Source organism: Meriones unguiculatus, chromosome 3 (genome assembly GCF_030254825.1).
Source record: "Meriones unguiculatus strain TT.TT164.6M chromosome 3, Bangor_MerUng_6.1, whole genome shotgun sequence".
Lineage (NCBI taxonomy): Eukaryota > Metazoa > Chordata > Mammalia > Rodentia > Muridae > Meriones > Meriones unguiculatus.
The window spans coordinates 178,845,006-178,864,299 of NC_083351.1; the positions used below are offsets into that span (position 1 = coordinate 178,845,006).

The 19,294-nt window shown below is 40.4% G+C and overlaps 1 protein-coding gene across 1 annotated transcript; it reads left to right on the top strand.

The window, feature by feature from the left end:
* Positions 1–5,521: 5,521 nt before the first annotated feature.
* On the top strand, positions 5,522–17,658 carry Dr1 (down-regulator of transcription 1). Its single transcript, XM_021645637.2, has 3 exons — positions 5,522–6,357; positions 13,041–13,204; positions 15,651–17,658. The coding sequence occupies exons 1-3, from the start codon at positions 6,138–6,140 to the stop codon at positions 15,795–15,797; spliced, it is 531 nt and encodes a 176-aa protein (XP_021501312.1). The 5' UTR covers positions 5,522–6,137; the 3' UTR covers positions 15,798–17,658.
* The last annotated feature ends 1,636 nt before the right edge of the window (positions 17,659–19,294 follow it).

Here is a 19,294-nt window from a genome sequence, read left to right on the forward strand (position 1 = left end):
GGGTCTGGTGGTATGTGCCTGTAATTCCAGCACCCAGGAGGCAGATCTCTGTGAGTTCAAGGCCAGCCTGGTCTACAGAAAGTCCAGGACAGCCAGGGCTACACAGAGAAACCCTTTCTCAAAAAACAAACAAAAACACACCAAAAAAAATAAAACAAAACCAATTGGAATATAAGGAAACAAGAAAAAAGAGCCAAAGAAAAGGCAAAAGAAAGAATAGAGATGCAGAGACACACGTGTTCATCTTCTCAGGCATTCATAAAAACCCAAAACAGGAAGCTGTAATATATACTCAAAAGAGCTGTAAGAAAACACAAAGCCCCAACTTAACATTAGGAGACAAAGAACCTCCAAAGATATGCTTGAGTCCACTTTGTGTTGGCCATCTTCTTGTGGGAATGCAGCCTAGTCTTAAGAGTGGTTTGTTTCCCCAGTGAGACTCCTGTAGAGAAAACTAAAATTAAATTTTTGTTTGCTAGTGGCTCTCAATTGGAGATAGCTTCTGGGTTAGGGATGGGATGTGTGTCCACTTCTTTCAGCTCTAGGACCCCATCTGGTGGAAAGCTGTATAGACCCTGTACTGTCTCAGTTTCTGTAAGCTCTTATGTCCATCATTCCTACTGGGTTTAGAAGGTCTTGATTTCTTAGTGTTCTCTATCCCCTCTGGCTATCAAACCCTTTCTGCTTCCTTTTCCAAAAAGTTGCCTGATCCCTGAAGGGAGGGACTTGAAGACATCCCTTTTAGTGCTGAATGTTCTGAGGTCTCTCACTCTCTGCATACTGTCTGGTTATGGGTCTTTGTATTTGTTCCTATCTGCTGTAGGAGAAAGTTTCTCTAAGCCAGGTATAGGAGCATAGCAGAATGTTGTCAGGAGTCACTTTGTCGCTATTTTCCTTTAGCAGAACGTTTGGTCCCTGGACTATCTAGTCTCAGATTCTTGGCCACCCAAGAAGCATTATGTATAGGTTCTTTCTCTCTCTCTCTCCCTGGTTTTCTGAGACAGGGTTTCTCTGTGTAGCCTTGGCTGTCCTGGAGGGTTCCGTCTCTTGGAGTGAGCCTTAACTCAAATCAGATATTGGCTGGTTACTCTCACAAGCGTTGTGTGTGTATTGCACTAGTCTATCTTGCAAATCAGATCACATTTGTAGACTGAAGGATTTATAGCTGGATTGGTGTTTACCTTTCTCCGTTGGTAGCCTGCAGAGTACCTTCCAGTACCATGAACACTAATCAGTAGGGGTGAGGGTTCCAGCTCCACTTCTCTGTGTTCAGCGAGTTGTTTAGATATTGTCTTTAGCAATAGTGCCTTGCATTCAGTAAGTCTTGGCAATAGCCTTAAACAAGACTGATTTTGAGTGCTGGAATTAATTACATGTGTGCACCTTCAGCCACAGCTGGCAAAAGTTTGGGTTTTTGTTTGCTTGCTTAAGACAGGAGCTCAGGTAGACTAGACTGTCCTCCACTCCACTATATAGTTGATAATGAATTTGGACTCCCAGTCCTGCTTCTCCCAATCCTGACTGCTTCTATGTGTCATCATGCCTAGCTGCAAATGCTTTAAATTTTTAAAATATTCCACTTAGTGTGTGTGTGTGTGATAGCATACAAACGGTGGTCAAACAACCGTGGGAATCATTTCTCTCCTTCCACTATATGGACTGAGAGGATTTTGTCAGGCTTGCTGGCCCTGCAAATGTTTTTAAACAGCAGAACTGATTTATATTCAAGATTCAAATAATTTAAAACATTTCACATCACACTTAACATTTATCATCATATATAAAGTTTTTTTAACTTAGTTATAGAGTTGACTACTAGAAATGTATCAGTGTCAACTGAATTGATTAGAAACAGCCTCCACAGTCTAGGGTTTTTGCTGCTGCTATTTTGCTTTGGTCCAGGTTGGCCTCTAACTCACAATGCATCCCAAGGTGGCCTTAAATTAGGGGGCTTCGTGTCTCAGCCTCTAGAGTACTGGAATTACAGGTATACAATAGCACACACAGTGACTTCCAGGTTTGGTTTTGTTTGAGACAGGGTTTCTCTGTGCAGTCTTGTCTGCCCTGAATTCTGCAGGCCAGGCTGGCTTCAAACTCATAGAGATCTGCCCGATTTGCCCCCCAAGTGCTGGGATTAAAGGTGTGTACTACCATCACCAGGCCCAACTTCCAGGTTCTTCTTGTTGTTTTGAGACAGAGGTTCTCTGTGTGTAATCTTGACTGTCCTGGACTTGTAGACCAGGCTGGCCTTGAACTCACAGAGGTCCAATTGCCTCTGCCTCCCAGAGTGCTGGGATTACAAGCGTGTGTCACACCACCAAACTCCCAGGTTTTTTTTTTTTTTTTTTTTGTCTTTTTTTTTTTATTAGTTACATTTTTTTTTTATTTTTATATTAATCACAGGTTATTTACTCTGTATCCCAGCTGAAGACTCCCAGGTTTTTAACTTAAAAAAATTTTTTTGAGACATTCTATTAGATAGCTGTGGCTGTCCTGGAACTTGTTACATAGACCAGGCTGTTCCTAAACTCACAGAGATCCACTTTCCTCTGACTCCCAAGTGCTAGGATTAAAGACATGCACCACCCACCATGCTGGACCCTAATTCTAAAAGTATTTTTAAATTTTCTCTAGTATGAGTGTTTTAGCAACATGTATATTCCACAAACTGGGTTTTTGAAAACTCATTGTACTTTATTTCCTCAAGACTTTATTTTGCTTGCAGTTTTCAACTCACTCTGTCCTTCTCCTGCTTTTCCACTCTTATCCTTGCTTCTCTCGCAAGCTGTTCTGCCATGTGCTCCTTCAGTCTTCACCATCAAATGAAAAGTTAATCTTTCCTTCCTTTCTTTCTTTCTTTCTTTCTTTCTTTCTTTCTTTCTTTCTTTCTTTCTTTCTTTCTTCTTTCTTCTTCCTTTCCTTCCTTCCTTCCTTCCTTCCTTCCTTCCTTCCTTCCTTCCTTCCTTCCTTCCTTCCTTTCTTTCTTAGCAGTGTCTGTGCCTCACACTGGCCTTAAACTGATGCTCTTCCTGTTTGCCTCTGCCTCACAAATGCTGGGATTCCAGAAATGCATTCCTACTCTTGCCATCCACCAAACTTTTAAATACAATCCTTTCAACTTTCCTAATTGTGACCATCCTCTTCATTCTTCTCTTTAGTTCTCTGTTGACATACCTCTCTCTTCTTGACCTTTTAATAAAATATCACCTCTTTTTGTTGTCCAGACTCCACCTTTGAGCTTTCATTCTTCCTTCCTTACCCTTCCTAATGCTTGCATTACAGCTTTGTGCCACCATTTCTGACTCCTACAGTCTTCCAATTTGCTCTTCCAACAATATTTCTCTGTAACATTTCTTCCTATGACTTCATTTACAACAGACTTTGAAATCTGTAAAGTCTTTACTGACATTTTTCCTTATGTCTTTGTACTTAAAGACATTTTTCTTTATGTCTCTGTACTTCTTTTCTACCTTTAAAGGTCTTTATGCACTTTCAAAGTTAAAAATACGGTATTTCAAACCTGGGGTTGAGCCCATTGGTAGTGGCACACACCTTTAATCCCAGCACTCAGGGAGGCAGAGGCAGGCAGATCTCTGTGAGTTCAAGGGCAGCCTGGTCTACAGAGCTAGTTGCAGGACAGCCAAAGGCTACAGAGAAACCCTGCCTAGAGAAACAAAAACAGAACAAAACAAACAGAACCTGAAGTTGAAGTATAAACAATTCAGACAGTGCCTCTGTGATACTCACAAGCCCTCTGTAAAGGTGACTCCCACGTTTCCACTCTTTCTTTGGATTGTTATTTGTATTTCTCCTTTTATTTATGTGTGATGCTCCACTCTTGCTGCAAGTGCAACACAAAGATATACCCTGTAAGCTGAGTTCCCAAATACCTAATTTCTTCCATCTTTACCACTGTATTTTTTCTACCTCATTAACTTATTTTTGGAATAGTGTTATAACTAGTGTTTTTGTCTCTCTCCATTCCATTTCATTCCATCTCACTTGTTAACCAAGACTAATTTTAAACATATTTTTTGTGAGGAGTGGTGTTGCATACCTTTAATCCTAGCAGGGTCTTGTTCTACACATTCCACATTATTTATACCACAACAGAATCTGTAGGAATCGTGAACTGCAATTACTGGAATAATAATTTAGAATATACTCTGTTGGTCTGCACAACCTAACTCCAAAAAGTATAAATGTCATATGAAAAAGAAAACCTTTTTTTTTTTTTTTTTTTTTTTTTTTTTCAGAAACAAGATTTATTATGTGACAACTCTAGAGATAACTTTTGCTAGGTAGCTTTTTCAGACTGATAAACTAAGGCCCAAGTAAGTTTAGACAACAGAATAAATCTGTTAAACCAGTAGTAAACTAACATGTAATAAAAACAATACACCGGACCCAAATTTCACTTATTTTGAAGAAAAAAAAATTTACTCTTTATGATCAGATTAAACTCAGCACTGATAATCAAGAATCTAGTTTCCAGCATGCACCTTTGTAGAAAATGTTGAATAAATAAAATTACTCAAGGCTAGTATTCTATCTTGCTCAGTGCTGAAGCTATGTTTAATAAGGTGGGTAGGAGGGGATGGTTGGCAAAGTCTCCAGAAAACTATGCATCTTAAAGTATTGCAAACAGCACAGCTGCCCATCTACCAACAAAGAATACGATGAAATAAACCGTGCACATGGATTTAATTGGCTTAGTTCTTTTAAACATCACAACGTTCCACCATTCATTAATGTGACAATATGTGAGTCTTTTCGGTGTTTGGGTTTGTTTTTCGAGACAGGGTTCCTGAGTCGCCCTGGCTGTCCTGGAACTTGACTGGCCTGCCCAAGCGCTGGGATTAAAGGTGTGAGCCACCACCGCCCTGCAGTTGTTTTTTTTTTTTTGTTGTCGTTGTTTTGATAATGCGATTTCTGTGATGAATCTGGCACTAGTTATAAATGATCATCCCGGAAAGAAGCAAATATCAGAGTTCTTGGGATAATCCAGTATTTTTTTCTCTTCTCTCCAAACACATTTCCACTACATTGGCTTCTGAGTTAGCCACCTGTGCTACCGAGGGTGCCACTTCTTTAAAAGCTTCGTTTCTCTCTCAGACACGACAACAGGGAGCTCTGATCAGAACGCTAGTTAGCTAGTCACAGAAGCCCTTCCTCCACACTGGGAGTCGCCTTCCGAGCCCGCGTGCTGCGGCTTCCACTCGGCGTCCCAATTCCGCCAGCTCAGGAAATAGGAAAAGGAAGTTCCTGGGCGACGACCGGGGCTCCTCTGCCACGTGGCCCTCCGCCGGCCCACAAAACTCCCGCAGAGCGGGCGAGCTCCCCGGGGCCTGGCTGCGGAAACGCGGCCCGCGCGGGGGCGCCGGAAGGTGCCGGCTCCGCCCGCCTCCTGGGGGTAGGGGCGGAGAGTGCGCCGGAAATCCGTCGGGAGAGGCGGGACCTGGAGCGAGACTTCCGGTGGCGCAAAGCGTGTTGGGATCAGCTTGCGGCAAACCTCCTCCCCCGGCCCGTAGGGAGACCACCGTTAGCGCCGCTTCGGCTTGCGCGAGCTGCTCGCGGTCGCGGCGGCTGCCGCTCCGGCTCCCGCTGCGTTCGGCCCTTCCCGCCGCCCTTCCCCGGCTGCCGGCGTGCGTTCCGCTGCGGTTTCGGCAGACATGTTGTGAGGCGGCGGCGCGGGCGCCCGGAGGATGGTTTGGCCGAGGCGGCGGCAACCGCTGCTGGTGGCGGCGGCCGCGGCGGCTCCGGCTCTGTAGAGCCGAGCCTGCTCGGTGTCCGCCCGCGCTGCGGCCAGGCGGGCGCTCCCGTGCCGTTTAGGTTCGGTTGGAGGACGGCGCCAGCCCGTTTGAGGTGACACGGAGGGAGGTTCTCCAGCCCCGGGAGTGGCGTCCCCACAGCCCTCAGCCCCCTGACTTTTCCTTCACACTCGCACTAAACTCTCTCACACAGCGGGTATTCCCGGCCCTCGAACCCGCTTCTCCTTCCTGGTTTCTACACTTTTCCTGAGCTTCCCCGACCCCGACATCCCTCTCCAAGGGAAGCCTTTTGAGAAATCTTCGAGAAGTAGTGCACCAGAGGCGAGGAGAGTTTGAGAGTTGGGGCTCGAGAGACAGGAAGGTACGATGGCTTCCTCGTCTGGCAACGACGATGATCTCACTATTCCCAGAGCTGCTATAAATAAGATGATCAAAGAGACTCTCCCTAACGTCCGGGTGGCCAACGATGCCCGGGAGCTGGTAGTGAACTGCTGCACCGAATTCATTCACCTTATATCTTCTGAAGCCAATGAGATTTGCAACAAGTCTGAAAAGAAGACGATTTCACCAGAGCATGTCATACAAGGTAAACTGTTTGTGTGGGATTTGGAATAAAATAAAGGTCCAGAGAACAGGCTTGTTAATAGAGTAACCACTTCGTGTCGCCATTCACTAGAAAAGTCAGCACAGGTGTAGAGACAGCCTGTACCTTAAGAAAATACCTATGCAGCGTTCTAAGGACGCTTTTCAGCAAGCTAATGCAAATAAGGAGCGCAGACATTAAGGTCAACAGACATCCTCGCCACCTTACCAGTACAGTTTGCAGTCAGGTCTTGAAGCAACAAGAATTGACTGCCTGGAGTTAAACTTGGATGATAACTAAGAACCTCAAAGTTCTCTCTTGGAAAGTTAAATTTTAGACATAACTTGAAGCATGAGTTGGGTCAGAGAGTACCTGTTCCTCACCTGACCTTTTTCCACTGTAGAGGAAAAGATTTCTGAGCACATGAATAAAAACCACCCAGGGTTGGTGAGTTTTGCATCGTCTGTCTCGCATGCACAGGGTCCTGGATGTGATTCCCAGCCCCGAGGAAAAAGGGTTGTTAACCTAAGTGTATTTAATGTTGTAAAGTTTGTTGCATTCCAAAAAGGAAGTCTTTTTGTTGTTGTTGTTTAGAAAACGGTAAGATGGTGGAGTGATCATCACCAGGTTATCAAAGCATTCCTGTAAGAAAAGACAAGTGCCTCATTTTTTTCTTTTTGACTCTCTCCAACTTTTGATTTTTCTTTGAAAATACTTAAAAGTTTATACCAAAAGTTATTTCTAAAAGATGATTTTTTCACCCATCTTGGGAAGAGCTGGCCCTTGAACCTAAGCCCTCTATTGCACAGTTACAACCTGTCCTTCCCTCGTGCTAGTCTATGTACGTGTGCATATATATATTTAAGCCTTTACTGAAAAGTACTAAAAGTTTCAGGAGTTTTTTCTTCTTGGCAAGGATTTTCAGTAAGTATCTGGGGGACTGACTTGTTCTGATGGTTGTAGGGAAGGAGGGTAAAAATACTTTTGGCAAATTTTGAGAAATACTTTCTTCTGCTTTTCATTAACCCTTATTAGAAAGTTGCATTCAGTTTGAGGGAATAACTTCTATTTTGTAATAATCTAGTGAAAATTCCAAGGGACAGACATGGTGGCACATGCCTTTGATCTCAGCACTGGGAGAGGCAGAGGCAGGGAGAGACAGGTGGATCTCTTGAGTTCTAGGCCAACTTGGTCTTCAGAGTGAGTCCAGATTACCAGAGAAACCCTGTCTCAAAAAAACAAAAGTCCAACAACTTCTTGATTACTTTTGGAGTTAAAAAGAACAAAGTTAATCAATTACTAGGCAGGTAGTTCTCTATCATTGCCATTTTGTAATTTAACTTATTTTATTTTTAGCTTTTTTGAGACAAGGTTTCTCTGTGTAGTCCTGAAACTCACTTTGTAGACCAGGCTGTCTTCAGACTCATAGAGATATGCCTGCCTCTGCCTCCTGAGTGTTGGGATTAAAGGTGTGTACCTCCACCCAGCTATAATTTAACTTTAAAAACATTTTTACTTGTTATCACCAAATGGAGAACATATCTGTTCATATTGAACATATCCATTTTTCAACTGTCAGTATGGACAGAAGGATCAAGTGATTCATTTTTGAGCCTTCATGCTGTGCTGTGTTAAGGGTGTCTCTTAAGCATGCCAGAAGTCAGTCCCAGTAGATAGTAGAGCCATGATGGTATACATTTTGGTGCATGCATCTGTATGACACACACACACACACACACACACACACACACACATATTCTCTGTCATTTCAGCACATACTAGAAAATCTGTAAGAAAACAGTGTTTCCCCCCCAGGGTTAGGAAAGGCAAGATGCTAACAGGATCCTGCTATGTACTCTAGCCTGGTCTTAAACTTAAGTGTCTCTTCCCTCGGTCTCTTGAATAATGGGATTATTGACATGTAACCACCATTCCCTGCTGCTAATTTGATTCTTTTGTGTGTATGTGCTGAATTTAGGCCCTTATATGTGGGCAAGCACTGTACTACAGAGCTATATTCTCAATCCATGTAGATTCTTTTCTTTTTTTCAAGACAGGGTTTCACCATGTAGCCCTGGCTGTCCAGGACTCCAGGCTGGCCTCAAACTCACAGAGATCCTCCTGCCTCTGCCTCCCTGAGTGCTGGGATCACAGTTGTGCACTACGGCACCCAATAATATTTGATTCTTAAATCTAGTATTTTTTTTCTCTACTTGTTTGGTTTGTTGAGTGGTAAGAAAAATGGAAGCCAAGTTGTCTGTTTTGCGTTTTGCATATTTATTTTGTATATATGATTGTTGTCCTAAATCTTTGAGAACATTATCTAACAAATAGCCAAAGTTCCCTTTGACTCTTTATAAAGGAAAATAACTTTTTAATGAAAACTGTAAAAGATTCAGTAAGATCTGCCTAAACATTTGTTTTTTCCAAAAATCTAATAACACAATCTGTCATCTTTGGGGAAGGTTCATCCTTTCTAGGATATATTTAGAGTTCTAATTGACATAAAAGTCAAGATGATTGAATAAAAGTGTAGCTGTAGCAAACAGCATACAAAATAGTTTGACTTTGGAACATGCTAACTTGAGTTTAATGTGTGACTCAGAAAGTTACAGTGAGAAACTGTTCCTTTGTGTGATGACGGCGATCCACTAATATTAAAAAACTGAATTGACCTGTTGGCACTCATAAATTGTAATGTTGCTATTAACTTTATAATAATACAGTTTTGCACCAACTAGATTTCATTGTAATTTCATATTATGTAATCACTTTGTTTTGAGGTGGTTTTAGGGAGTACGGGGTTGAGACAGGGTTTCTCTGTAGCCCTGGCTGTCCTGGAACTCCCTCTGTAGGCCAAGGTGGCCTTGAACTCAGGGATCTGCCTGCCTGTGCCTCCCAAGTCCTGGTTGATTAGAGGTGTGTGCCATCACCACTGCCAAGCTGAGAAGTTTTTCTGTTTTTTTTTTCTTCTTCTTCTTTCTTTCTTTCTTTCTTTCTTTCTTTCTTTCTTTCTTTCTTTCGTTTGTTGTTGGTTTTTTTGTTTGTTTGTTTTTTGTTTTGTTTTGTTTTTTTGTTTTGTTTTTCCGAGACAGGTTTTCTCTATGTAATCTTGGGTATCCTGGCCTTACTCTGTCGACCAGGCTGGCCTTAGATCCACAGAGATATCCGTCTGCCTCTGCCTCCCAGAGTGCTGGATTACAGGTGTGTGTCACCATGCCCAGCCAAATGAATAGCCCAGGCTGTGCTCAGATTTGTGATCTTCTTGCCTCTGCCTCACCCAGCTGAGATGTTTGAAGTATATCCTTTTACAAACACTTTAGATGTTTGAAGTATATCCTTACCGAGTAACTCTGGACAGCTGGTAAAAGTATGGTGGATACAACCTTTTCAGCTATTCTGTGAGAGGCAGAGGCAGGTGAGCTCAGCCACATAGTGAAACCCTGTCTTTAAAAAAAAGAAAACGTTTTTCTGTCAGCATTATCTAGGAACAGAAGATATACACGTATGGAATAATAATCACAATTTTGTTTTTAACTTTGTTTTATATACATATGTACATAATTTGTTTTTATTTTATATGCATTGTTGTTTTGCCTGCAGGTGTGTCTGTGTGAGGGTGTCAGATCCTCTGAAACTGGAGTTACAGACAGTTGTGAGCTGCCACATGGGTACTGGGAATTGAACCAGGGTCCTCTGGAAGAATAGCCAGTGCTCTTAACCTCTGAGCCTTCTCTCTGGTTTTGTTTGTTTGTTTGTTTGTTTGTTTTTTGCTAATATACATTTTAAAGAGGTTCTCATTTTGAAATTTGGGTTTTTAGTAATAAAATTAATTAACACCTTCCATCAGGTCATTTCACTTACTCAGTTGCTACCTGTCTTTATCTTATTAAAGCAAATTAAACATTCTTGGGCACTTCTGTAAAGCACAGATAAGGATTAAAATAATTTTATCATCAAATAAATATACAAAATACCATAATTTAATTAAAAAGCTTTTTTTCTGTTTTATTTTTAGTAGCTTTAGCATTAAAAATTACAGATACGGCCGGATGTTGGTGGTGCGCACCTATAATCCCAGCAGAGGCAGATGGATCTCTGTGAGTTTGAGGCCAGCCTGGCCTGCAAAGCATGTCCAGGACAGCCAGGGCTACCTGTCTTTCCTGTCTTCAATCAAAAAAGAAAGACACAGTCTATTATATTTAACTTTACAACGTGATGACATTTACAGAGCTCAAATAAGTTTTTAGTTGTATCATTTTTTTTTTAATTTGAGCTACAGTTTTTCATATTTATGAGATTAGTAACTGCAAGTAGTTAAAGTTAGAAAAAACCACTGAGAATATTGTGCTGTCAGTGAGCTTCATGTTATCTACTTTGGAGGGGCATTTTCTTTTTAGTTTCAAACCCATCTTACACTGGTTAATACAATAAGATAGATCTCTGACGAAAAGCAGAACTTAAACATTCATAAATTAAACTTTGAAGTTTTGTTATTATATTGAATAGATATAAATACTGTCCCTGCTGTAAAAGATTTTTGAAATGCTTACTTTGAATTTCCATTCTTAACTGTTTCAAACAACACCATTATAACAAGTTCTGATAGGTCTTTGGACCGTACATTGAGTAGCTTTGCTCTAAAGCCTAAACTACAGTGTATTTTAGAAAGAAATTTTGGGATCAGAGAAACTGACTGATTGCAGAGAAGTTGTAATACAATTAAAATGGTACATGCTGGGTTGCCTAAATAATGCAGTATTTTCTCAAAGGGACACATGATGTTTACACTGAAACCATTACATCATCAATTGCTTTTTTACAGTAGGATTTTTTTTTTACCTGAATTTTATTTTTCTTTTCTCTTTCTTCCTTTCCCCCCTTTTATGCTTTGCCTTCCTTTCCCCTCTCTCCCTCTTTCTCTCCCTTCCTCCCTCTCTCCTTCCCTTCCCTCCCTTCCTCTCTTTTTCTCCCCTGCCTCTATTTGCCTCTGCTTCTTAAGGGCTGATTAAAGTTATGCCTGGTTTATTATTTTTCTTAAATGACTCTCTTTTGGAGATGCTATTAGACATTGAACCCAAGACTTCATGAGTGTTAGGCAAGTGTTTTCTGTGTGTACTATACCTGCAGCTTGAGGCTTTTGTTTTCCTTCTGTAGGCCCACACTTGCTTACTGAATTGCTAATTATTTAGCATTGTGGTAAAAATACACGAGTCTCGGTCCTGTTTTCTGGGAGCATTATATCTTGGATGATGCAATTGTCAGGGCGCATCATTCAGGCTGATCAGCAAGAATCTATTTTGACCTATATCAGCTTGCTATGCTTTAAGTGAAATATGTCATATTCTTCCTCCCAAAATGAGAAACTAGAGATTACTGATTTGTGTGTTGTTGTATTTAGTCCAGAATATGTTTGATGGGATGATTCCTTATGTTAATCCAGGTGCTCTTACAGTTGTTCCTTCTTGAAGGAGCATCCTTTTGTCAAGCCTTGCTTTTCTGCCTGTTAGCCTAAGAGAGAGGACAGTGGAGCAGCCAGCATACAAGACTACAGTTTATGCGTGGCTGAAGACTGCAGAATTTATAGCGTCCCGGACATTTCACATCTAAGAAGTAGGAATTAGGGCTTTGTACCAGGTGTTATTTATTTGTTTTTTTATTTCCTCTTGTCTTCTGGAGAAGGATGATGATTCTTTGCCAGAAACATTTTTTTTTTTTTTTGGAGAGAGGTCATAACTACTGGAAAAAGTTGATTTGTATAATTTAAAGGGGACTTTACATTACTCTTTTTTTTTTTTGGTCTCAGTAGCCCAGACTTCTTCAGCCTCTTGAGTATTGGGGCAAGTGTATATTACTATTCTTTCATCCTGTTTTTCTATAACTTAATGAATATGTGTTCCTAGCCTACTTTTTTGTAATGAGACAAAGTTTGTCATTTACATGTAAATTCCAAATGTTTGCCTTTTTTGAATTCTTTAAGAAGTGGCAGGCTTAATGGTGCTTAACTTACTGTGAGTGGCATACGAAAGATACTTTTTCTTACTCAAACCATGTTACTCTCATAAGAAACATAAATTTTAAAAATTAAAGAAAAATGAAGTTCTGTGCTTTGAAATGTCCCACGGGCTTTAAGCAGGCTCTAGTCAAATACTAAGGAAGTGCATGAATGTGGGGCTGGAGAGATTGCTCAGAGGTTAAGAGCATCATGCAGCTCTTGAAGAGGTATTTTACACACCCATCAGGTATTTTACAGCTGTTTCTAACTCCAGCTCCTGGGGATCCTGTGCCCTCACCTGGCCTCTGTGGCCACTACAATCACAGGTACAGAGCACACACACAATTAAAAATAATGGTTGAAGCAGGACGCGGTGGCACATGCCTGTAATCTCATTGCTCAGGAGGCAGAGGCTGGCCTGGTCTACAAAGCCAGTCCAGAGCAGCCAGGGGTACACAGAGAAACACTGTCTTGAAAAACCAATAATAATAATAATAATAATAATGGTTGATAAAAATATTTTGTCTTAGCCACCTAGACAATGACTAAATAACTGTAAAATAGGATAACATTATTAGAAAATAATAAACATTGTCTCCCTAGAGAAAACTAACCTAAATAAATGTTATTCATTTGTGATGGAAAGCTATATTTTTTTTTTTTCAACTTTTCATACTTTTCATTTCTGTAGCACTAGAAAGTTTGGGCTTTGGCTCTTACATCAGTGAAGTAAAAGAAGTCTTACAAGAATGCAAGACAGTAGCATTAAAAAGAAGAAAGGCCAGTTCTCGTTTGGAAAACCTTGGCATTCCTGAAGAAGAATTATTGAGGCAGCAACAGGAATTATTTGCAAAAGTAAGTAATATGTTTTAAATAATTTTCATTGGAAATCTATGAAAATCAGGGTTTGGTTTTGTTTGTTTGGAAAATTACTTCGTAAGTCAAAAGAGGGTTTTTTTCCAGCTCCTTGCTTATGCAGAGTCTGCTATTTAGAACTTGACCAGTTTGGCTCTGTTGTATCTAAATAGTAGCAACATCTAGTTTTCTAAGGGAATAATTGCAGGTACCTCTTGATTTTATCTTTCTTTTTCCAGATAGGATGATCTTCTAAAAGCATGAAAATACACTTAGCCACCTTTAAGTTTTAAATGGGCTGATGAGAAGTACACTAGCAGATTTTATTATGAGTGGAATGAAAGGAAAATTAGCTAACATTTTCCTTGTAACAAGGTATTGCTGTGTAGCCCAAGCTGGATTTGAACTTAAAATCCTTCTGCTCACCACATACTAAGATAATAGAAATGTACCTCAAACATCACTGCATTTGAGCCTTAAACGTTATTTGGCACAAGTACATTTGAGGGTTAGAGCTCTGGTAAAGAATGCATACTACTCTATAGAGGGCCTGAGTTTGGTTCCCAGCACTCTCATTGGTGGCTCCAAGGAAATCCAACACCTTTGGCCTCTGAAGGTACCAGTACTAATTGCACATATTTCCTATAGACACACAAACACATACATAATTAATATAATCTAAAAAAATTAATAAACATTTTTCAATATTGAGTTCTCACCATTTGTTAACACATTGCTAAGCAATTTGTATGTATTAGCTCATTTAATCCTTAAGATTCTATAAGATGGGTTGACGAAATGGCTCAGCAGTTCGTCACTTATTTCTGGAATTTTCCGTTTTAATATTTTGGTTGATTCCAGGTAACAAAAATCATGAAAAATGAAACTACATATGGAGAGAGCACTGTACTGGTCAAATGTTTCTGCTTTGCTCTCTGAACTCCTCCTTAGATTCTCCTACCAATGGGGTAGAGTAAGTAAATGGATGGGCCTTTTCTTTTCCTTCTTCTTCCAGTTTCTTTGCCCAGTCCAGGAACAGCCCCTTACTTGTCAGGTCTTCTGAGACAGGCTTTCACTTGTGGCGTAGGCGCCCTGCCTCCAGCGTGAGGTTGTAGTGTGTGCGGGCACACCTGTGCAGACTCTCTCTGCACACTGAGTCCAGCCTGCATTTTCTCTGCTACAGAGCCAGCCTGAACCTACAGCCTTCTTGGGTATGGGTCCCACAGCTGAGTCTTCCATGCTTTCATACCTTAGTGCATAGATCTGTTCTTGGCGAGCTGAGTTCAGTTCCACCAAGCTCCTCCAAGCATAAGCTCTAGCCTCTAGTTTTGTTCTTGGATTAGATTTATGGCTGCTGCTTGTAGCTGCCATCTCCCTAGTGTCTTCGTGTTCTTTTAAATTTTCAGTTATCTGTTTCCAATTTTATATTTGGTTAGCAGTCTTTTTTTCTTTTTTTAAATTGGTTCCCAGACCTAATGTTAATTCTTTTCCCTGGTTTTACCTTGACTTATATGGGAAGGAGAAAACAATATTTTACTTTTACTTGAAATAAGTGTACAGCTTCATCAGTAACAGAAACTTAGGAAATTTGAGGTATACTGGATATAAAGAAAAAAAAAACACTGAAAATGCAAAAGTAATTGCATACATTTGAGAAACATTTTATGTTCTTGGCTTCCTTTGAAGCATTGAGGGTAGACAGTTGTAATAAGAACTCAGAAAAAAATCACGGTAACTGTTGCATTCTCTATGATATTTTTCCCTAACTGTACTAGAGACCTTTTAAGCCACGGAAATTATGCTTATATGAAAATTATACTTGAAGGGACAGAAAAGAAGAAAAACAATGAAAAGAGCCAAAGAGAGACTAATATTTTTTTTCCTAATCAACCCTATTTGTTTGTTTGTTAGTTTGAACATTTGTTTTTCAAGACGGGGTTTCTCTGTAGTCCTGGCTGTCCTGGCACTCCCTCTGTTGACCAGGCTGGTCTTGAACTCAGATCTGCCTGCCTCTGCTCTCAAGTGTTGGGGCTAAAGGCATATGCTACTGTCACTCAGCTCTGTCAATCTTTAAAAAAAAAAAAAAGTTTTTGATATTTATTTATTTTTTTTATGGATGTGTCTTTTCCTTGTCTGCCACATGTGTAGAGGCCAGAGAGTGTGTTGGATCCCTTGGAACTGGAGTTAACAGACAATTGTGAGCAGCCACATGGGTGCTAGGAATCAAACCCCAGTGCTCTTTTAACTACTGAGCATCTCTGCAGCCCCTCTATTAACTTCTTAGTTTCTTCATTTAAACTAAAAATATTACAAGCTCTTGTTTTCTAGGTATGTCATAATTACATAGTACTTGGAAAATATCTACGTTTAATGACTAAGTCTGTTAGTTGGTTTAATTAACATTTAACCAAAATGTGTACATGTCTTTTATGTTTTTAAACCTTAGGCTAGACAGCAACAAGCAGAATTGGCCCAACAGGAATGGCTTCAAATGCAGCAAGCTGCCCAACAAGCCCAGCTTGCTGCTGCCTCAGCCAGTGCATCCAATCAGGCAGGATCTTCTCAAGATGAAGAAGATGATGATGATATCTGAAACTCGCCATCTGGGCTTCTGTTTCCTCTATAAGAAAGGAGTGAAAGAAGTGCTTATCAGTAATTTTGTATGCATTTTGGTGGACTCACCATGGATATTCTAGAGATGTCTGCTGTCAGGTTTCAACTACTGTGCTGTTCATGTAAAACTGTCTCTTTGAACTATTGAAAATTTAAAAGTTCAGTATAATATCAGCTTTGAATTTGTAATGGTGTTTCTGGAATCTTAGAACAGTGTGAACCCTTTATTTGGTCAATAAACAGTGTTACAGAAAACTTCAGGGTTATAAAAATACAGTGAAATTTACAGAGATCTCTCAATCTGTATTTGTATTTTCTCTGCCCTTTTCACTGAGCTAAAGTTGAGAATTTTACATTGAGATGGCCACAGTGTGATGCAGAATGCATTGAATCAGGTTGGTGAAAAAGCTCAGTTCTCTATAGCATCTAAATTTCTTTGCCTTTTAAAGCGAGTATATATGTAGGCGACAATTTTATGTTCAGGTAAATATACTTGTCTGGAGAAAATCTCAAGACATTCAATAACTAGAAAGGAAATGTATTCACTAGTAGTTGTATAAATTTGGTGAGTTATGTTTTTGATTTTGTTGCTGTTTTGTGTCGCGGTAAAGACTAGTTTTGTTATAGTATAATTTATCCCGAACTACACTATGCCGACAGGCTAATTTTGAAGATTATCATGATTCTTCCTATTTGACTCCAGTTCAGTAACTGTTCATAGTATTACTTGCCTAGTCCATTCATGTTTCTATCATTTGATATATAGGTTGGACTTGTGAAACAGTTGCTTGGGTTCCGTTGGTTTAGCTGAGGCTCATGGATATTCAAACCTTTGCTAGGGGAAATGGATGAAAGCTAATGAACATGTTTGCTACGAAAGAGGGCTTTAAAAATTATTTGACATGTAGCTTACTTACTGTTTGGTTTTAGCATAGCATTTACATTTTCTTGACTAGGTGTACTAAAGAGTCCTGTGCTAACTTTTGATATAGCATTGTCCCTGTCATAATTGAGTGACAGCTTTAAAAGTTTTGTGTTTGCTGAAAAAGTGTCATAACTGACCAGCCCTATGTGAAGTGTTAACCTGCTTGTTAAAGGGAGCAGCTTTAATCTGGTTTCAGTGAGTAAGGGTGTGGTGTTGATGGGAGGACCCAGTGTATTTGGAGGAATGGCATAGTGCTTGTATTTTGGAAACAGAAAAATGCCACCTAAGACAATGGGAAGGCACTAGTTCTGAGTCAGCTGCCAAGTTGCTTAAATTTCTGTATTCATCAAGCCCCAAAAGAGATTCTAGCTGCCAGGATTTCAGTTTTAATTGGAGAGCTAAGTGAAGTTTAAAAGTATTAGATTTCTTATATTCATATTTTTCAGTTTTAGAAGAAGGGAAATATTGTTATGCATTTATCAGATATACTTCCCCGTATAACAGAAAGGGTAGTAAAAGGGTAGTAATTTTGCTGAATGTTTATGTTGATGTTATTTCAAGGTATTTCATGGATATGCCCATGAAGTATTTGGAAAAAAATAGAAGGAATTGTTTTTTTTTCAAAAAGGTTAAGTACCAAAGGTAGGTAGTTTAGTCTACAGAAATAAGTTAGTCACTTTGGGCTTTTCTACTTTGTACTGTAACATTCTTTTACTTTGTTCAAAGTATGTTTCTCAAGTAAACAACTATTTAGATATTTTTCATCCTTTTTCTTGCTGATGCAGAGTTCAGGTTAATATCTTACTGCATCTGACAATGTATTATGTGTTTGAAGCCTAGTGACTTTTCATTTGAGGTTCTTGTGATTTCTTATGCTGTATTCTTCAAGCAATAAAATTCTGATGTGTTTTGTAAATTGTTTATTTATTTATTTATTTATTTATTACAAAATTTAGTCGTAAAGTTTGTATCCCCGCTGCAGCCCCCTCCCTCGTCTCTTCCCAGTCCCACCCACCTTTCTTCTCCCCCTATGCCCATAGGGGAGGTCCTCCTCCCCTTCCCTCTGACAGGTCTCATCAGAACTGGCTGCATCATTTTCCTCAGAGGCCTGGCAAAGAGCCAGCCACTGAGTTCATGTCAGAGACAGCCCTTGCTCCCCTTACTAGGGAACCCACTTGGAGATTTTGCTGCTTATGGGCTTACTTTGAACAGAGGTTCTAGGTCCTTTCCATGCAAGATCCTTAGTTGGAGTATTGGTCCCTGATGGCTGCCCCTGGGCCCAGGTATTTTGGTTCTGTTGCTCTCCTTCTGGGGCTCTTGTCCCCTCCAGGTCTTTCTATCTCCCCTTTCCTAAGAGTGCCCGCACTCTGCCCAAAGTTTAGCTATGAGTCTCAGCCTCTGCTTCAATACCCTGCTGGGTAGAGTCTTTCAGAAGTCTTCTGTGGAAGGCTGGCTACTATCCTGTTCCCTGTCTTCTCCTACTTCTGATGTCTATCCTGTTTGCCCTTCTGAATGAGGATTGAGCATCTTCCCTAGGGTCCTCCTTGTTTATAAATTGTTTTTATATTTAATGATTATAAAGCAGTTTCTGTTACCATTCTTACTACTTTGGAGAATGGGAAACCTAAAAGACAGTGGTTATTTAGTATGTAGCACCCCTTTCTCAGTTTACTTATATTTCAGAAAACATAATTTTGCTTGTTTTTGTCCAGATACAGAGAAAACAAAGTTCATTAAGCAGCATCCTTTTTGGTTGGTTGGTTGGTTTTGGTCTTGGTTTTGGTTTTGGTTTTGGTTTTTCGAGATAAGGTTTCTTTGTGTATCCAGTCCTGGCTCACAGAGATCGTCTGCCTCTGCCTCACAGGTGCTGTGATTAAAGGTGTGTGTCACCACGTCCAGCTAAAGGGGAAGAACTATTTTTAAAACTACACAATGTATACAGGAGAGGGCACAGATAAAGTTCCACAAATTAAACATAGTCCTCAGATAAAAAAAAATGGGACATTATGAAGACCTACAAAGTCTTTGCTCTTATTTTTTTCATGTGTGTGTATGGGTATTTTCCGTACAGGTATGTCTGTGTACATGTGTGTTGGTTGTCCAGGAAGAGGATGTCGGATCCCTAGAACTGAATTACAGAAGATTATGAGCCACCGTGTAGATGCTGGAACTCAAACCCTGGTCTTCTGGGAGAACAGCCAGTGTAACTGAGGGCCCCCAGAAATGTCTTTTTCTTTTTAGACATGCTGTCACTGTATAACGCAGGATGGACTTGACTCTGCCCCACTGCTGCTTGATTAAGTGCCAGAGTCTCAGCTTTTGGCATGGTCCAGGGTAGACTCTGGGACAGGATGCAGAATCCCCACTTTATATATTTTGGGTCATCAAGCTGATGGCTGAGGCAACTGATCATGACAGATGAAAGAAGAAGAAAGGGGAGGGAGCCCAAGATTCCTCCTTTAGGACTAGGGACTGGCTACACTGCTGCTAAGGAGGAAAGCCTAAACTGACCACTATTTTCCCTGTAGCCAGGGCTGTAAAAGGGGGCGCTT

Bases quoted from the DNA above. Each gene is read 5' to 3' on its own strand.
- Dr1 (XM_021645637.2), top strand. From the start codon at position 6,138: ATGGCTTCCTCGTCTGGCAACGACGATGATCTCACTATTCCCAGAGCT. The intron at 6,358-13,040 runs GTAAACTGTTTG...TCATTTCTGTAG, and splicing joins ACCAGAGCATGTCATACAAG to CACTAGAAAGTTTGGGCTTT. The intron at 13,205-15,650 runs GTAAGTAATATG...TTTAAACCTTAG, and splicing joins AACAGGAATTATTTGCAAAA to GCTAGACAGCAACAAGCAGA.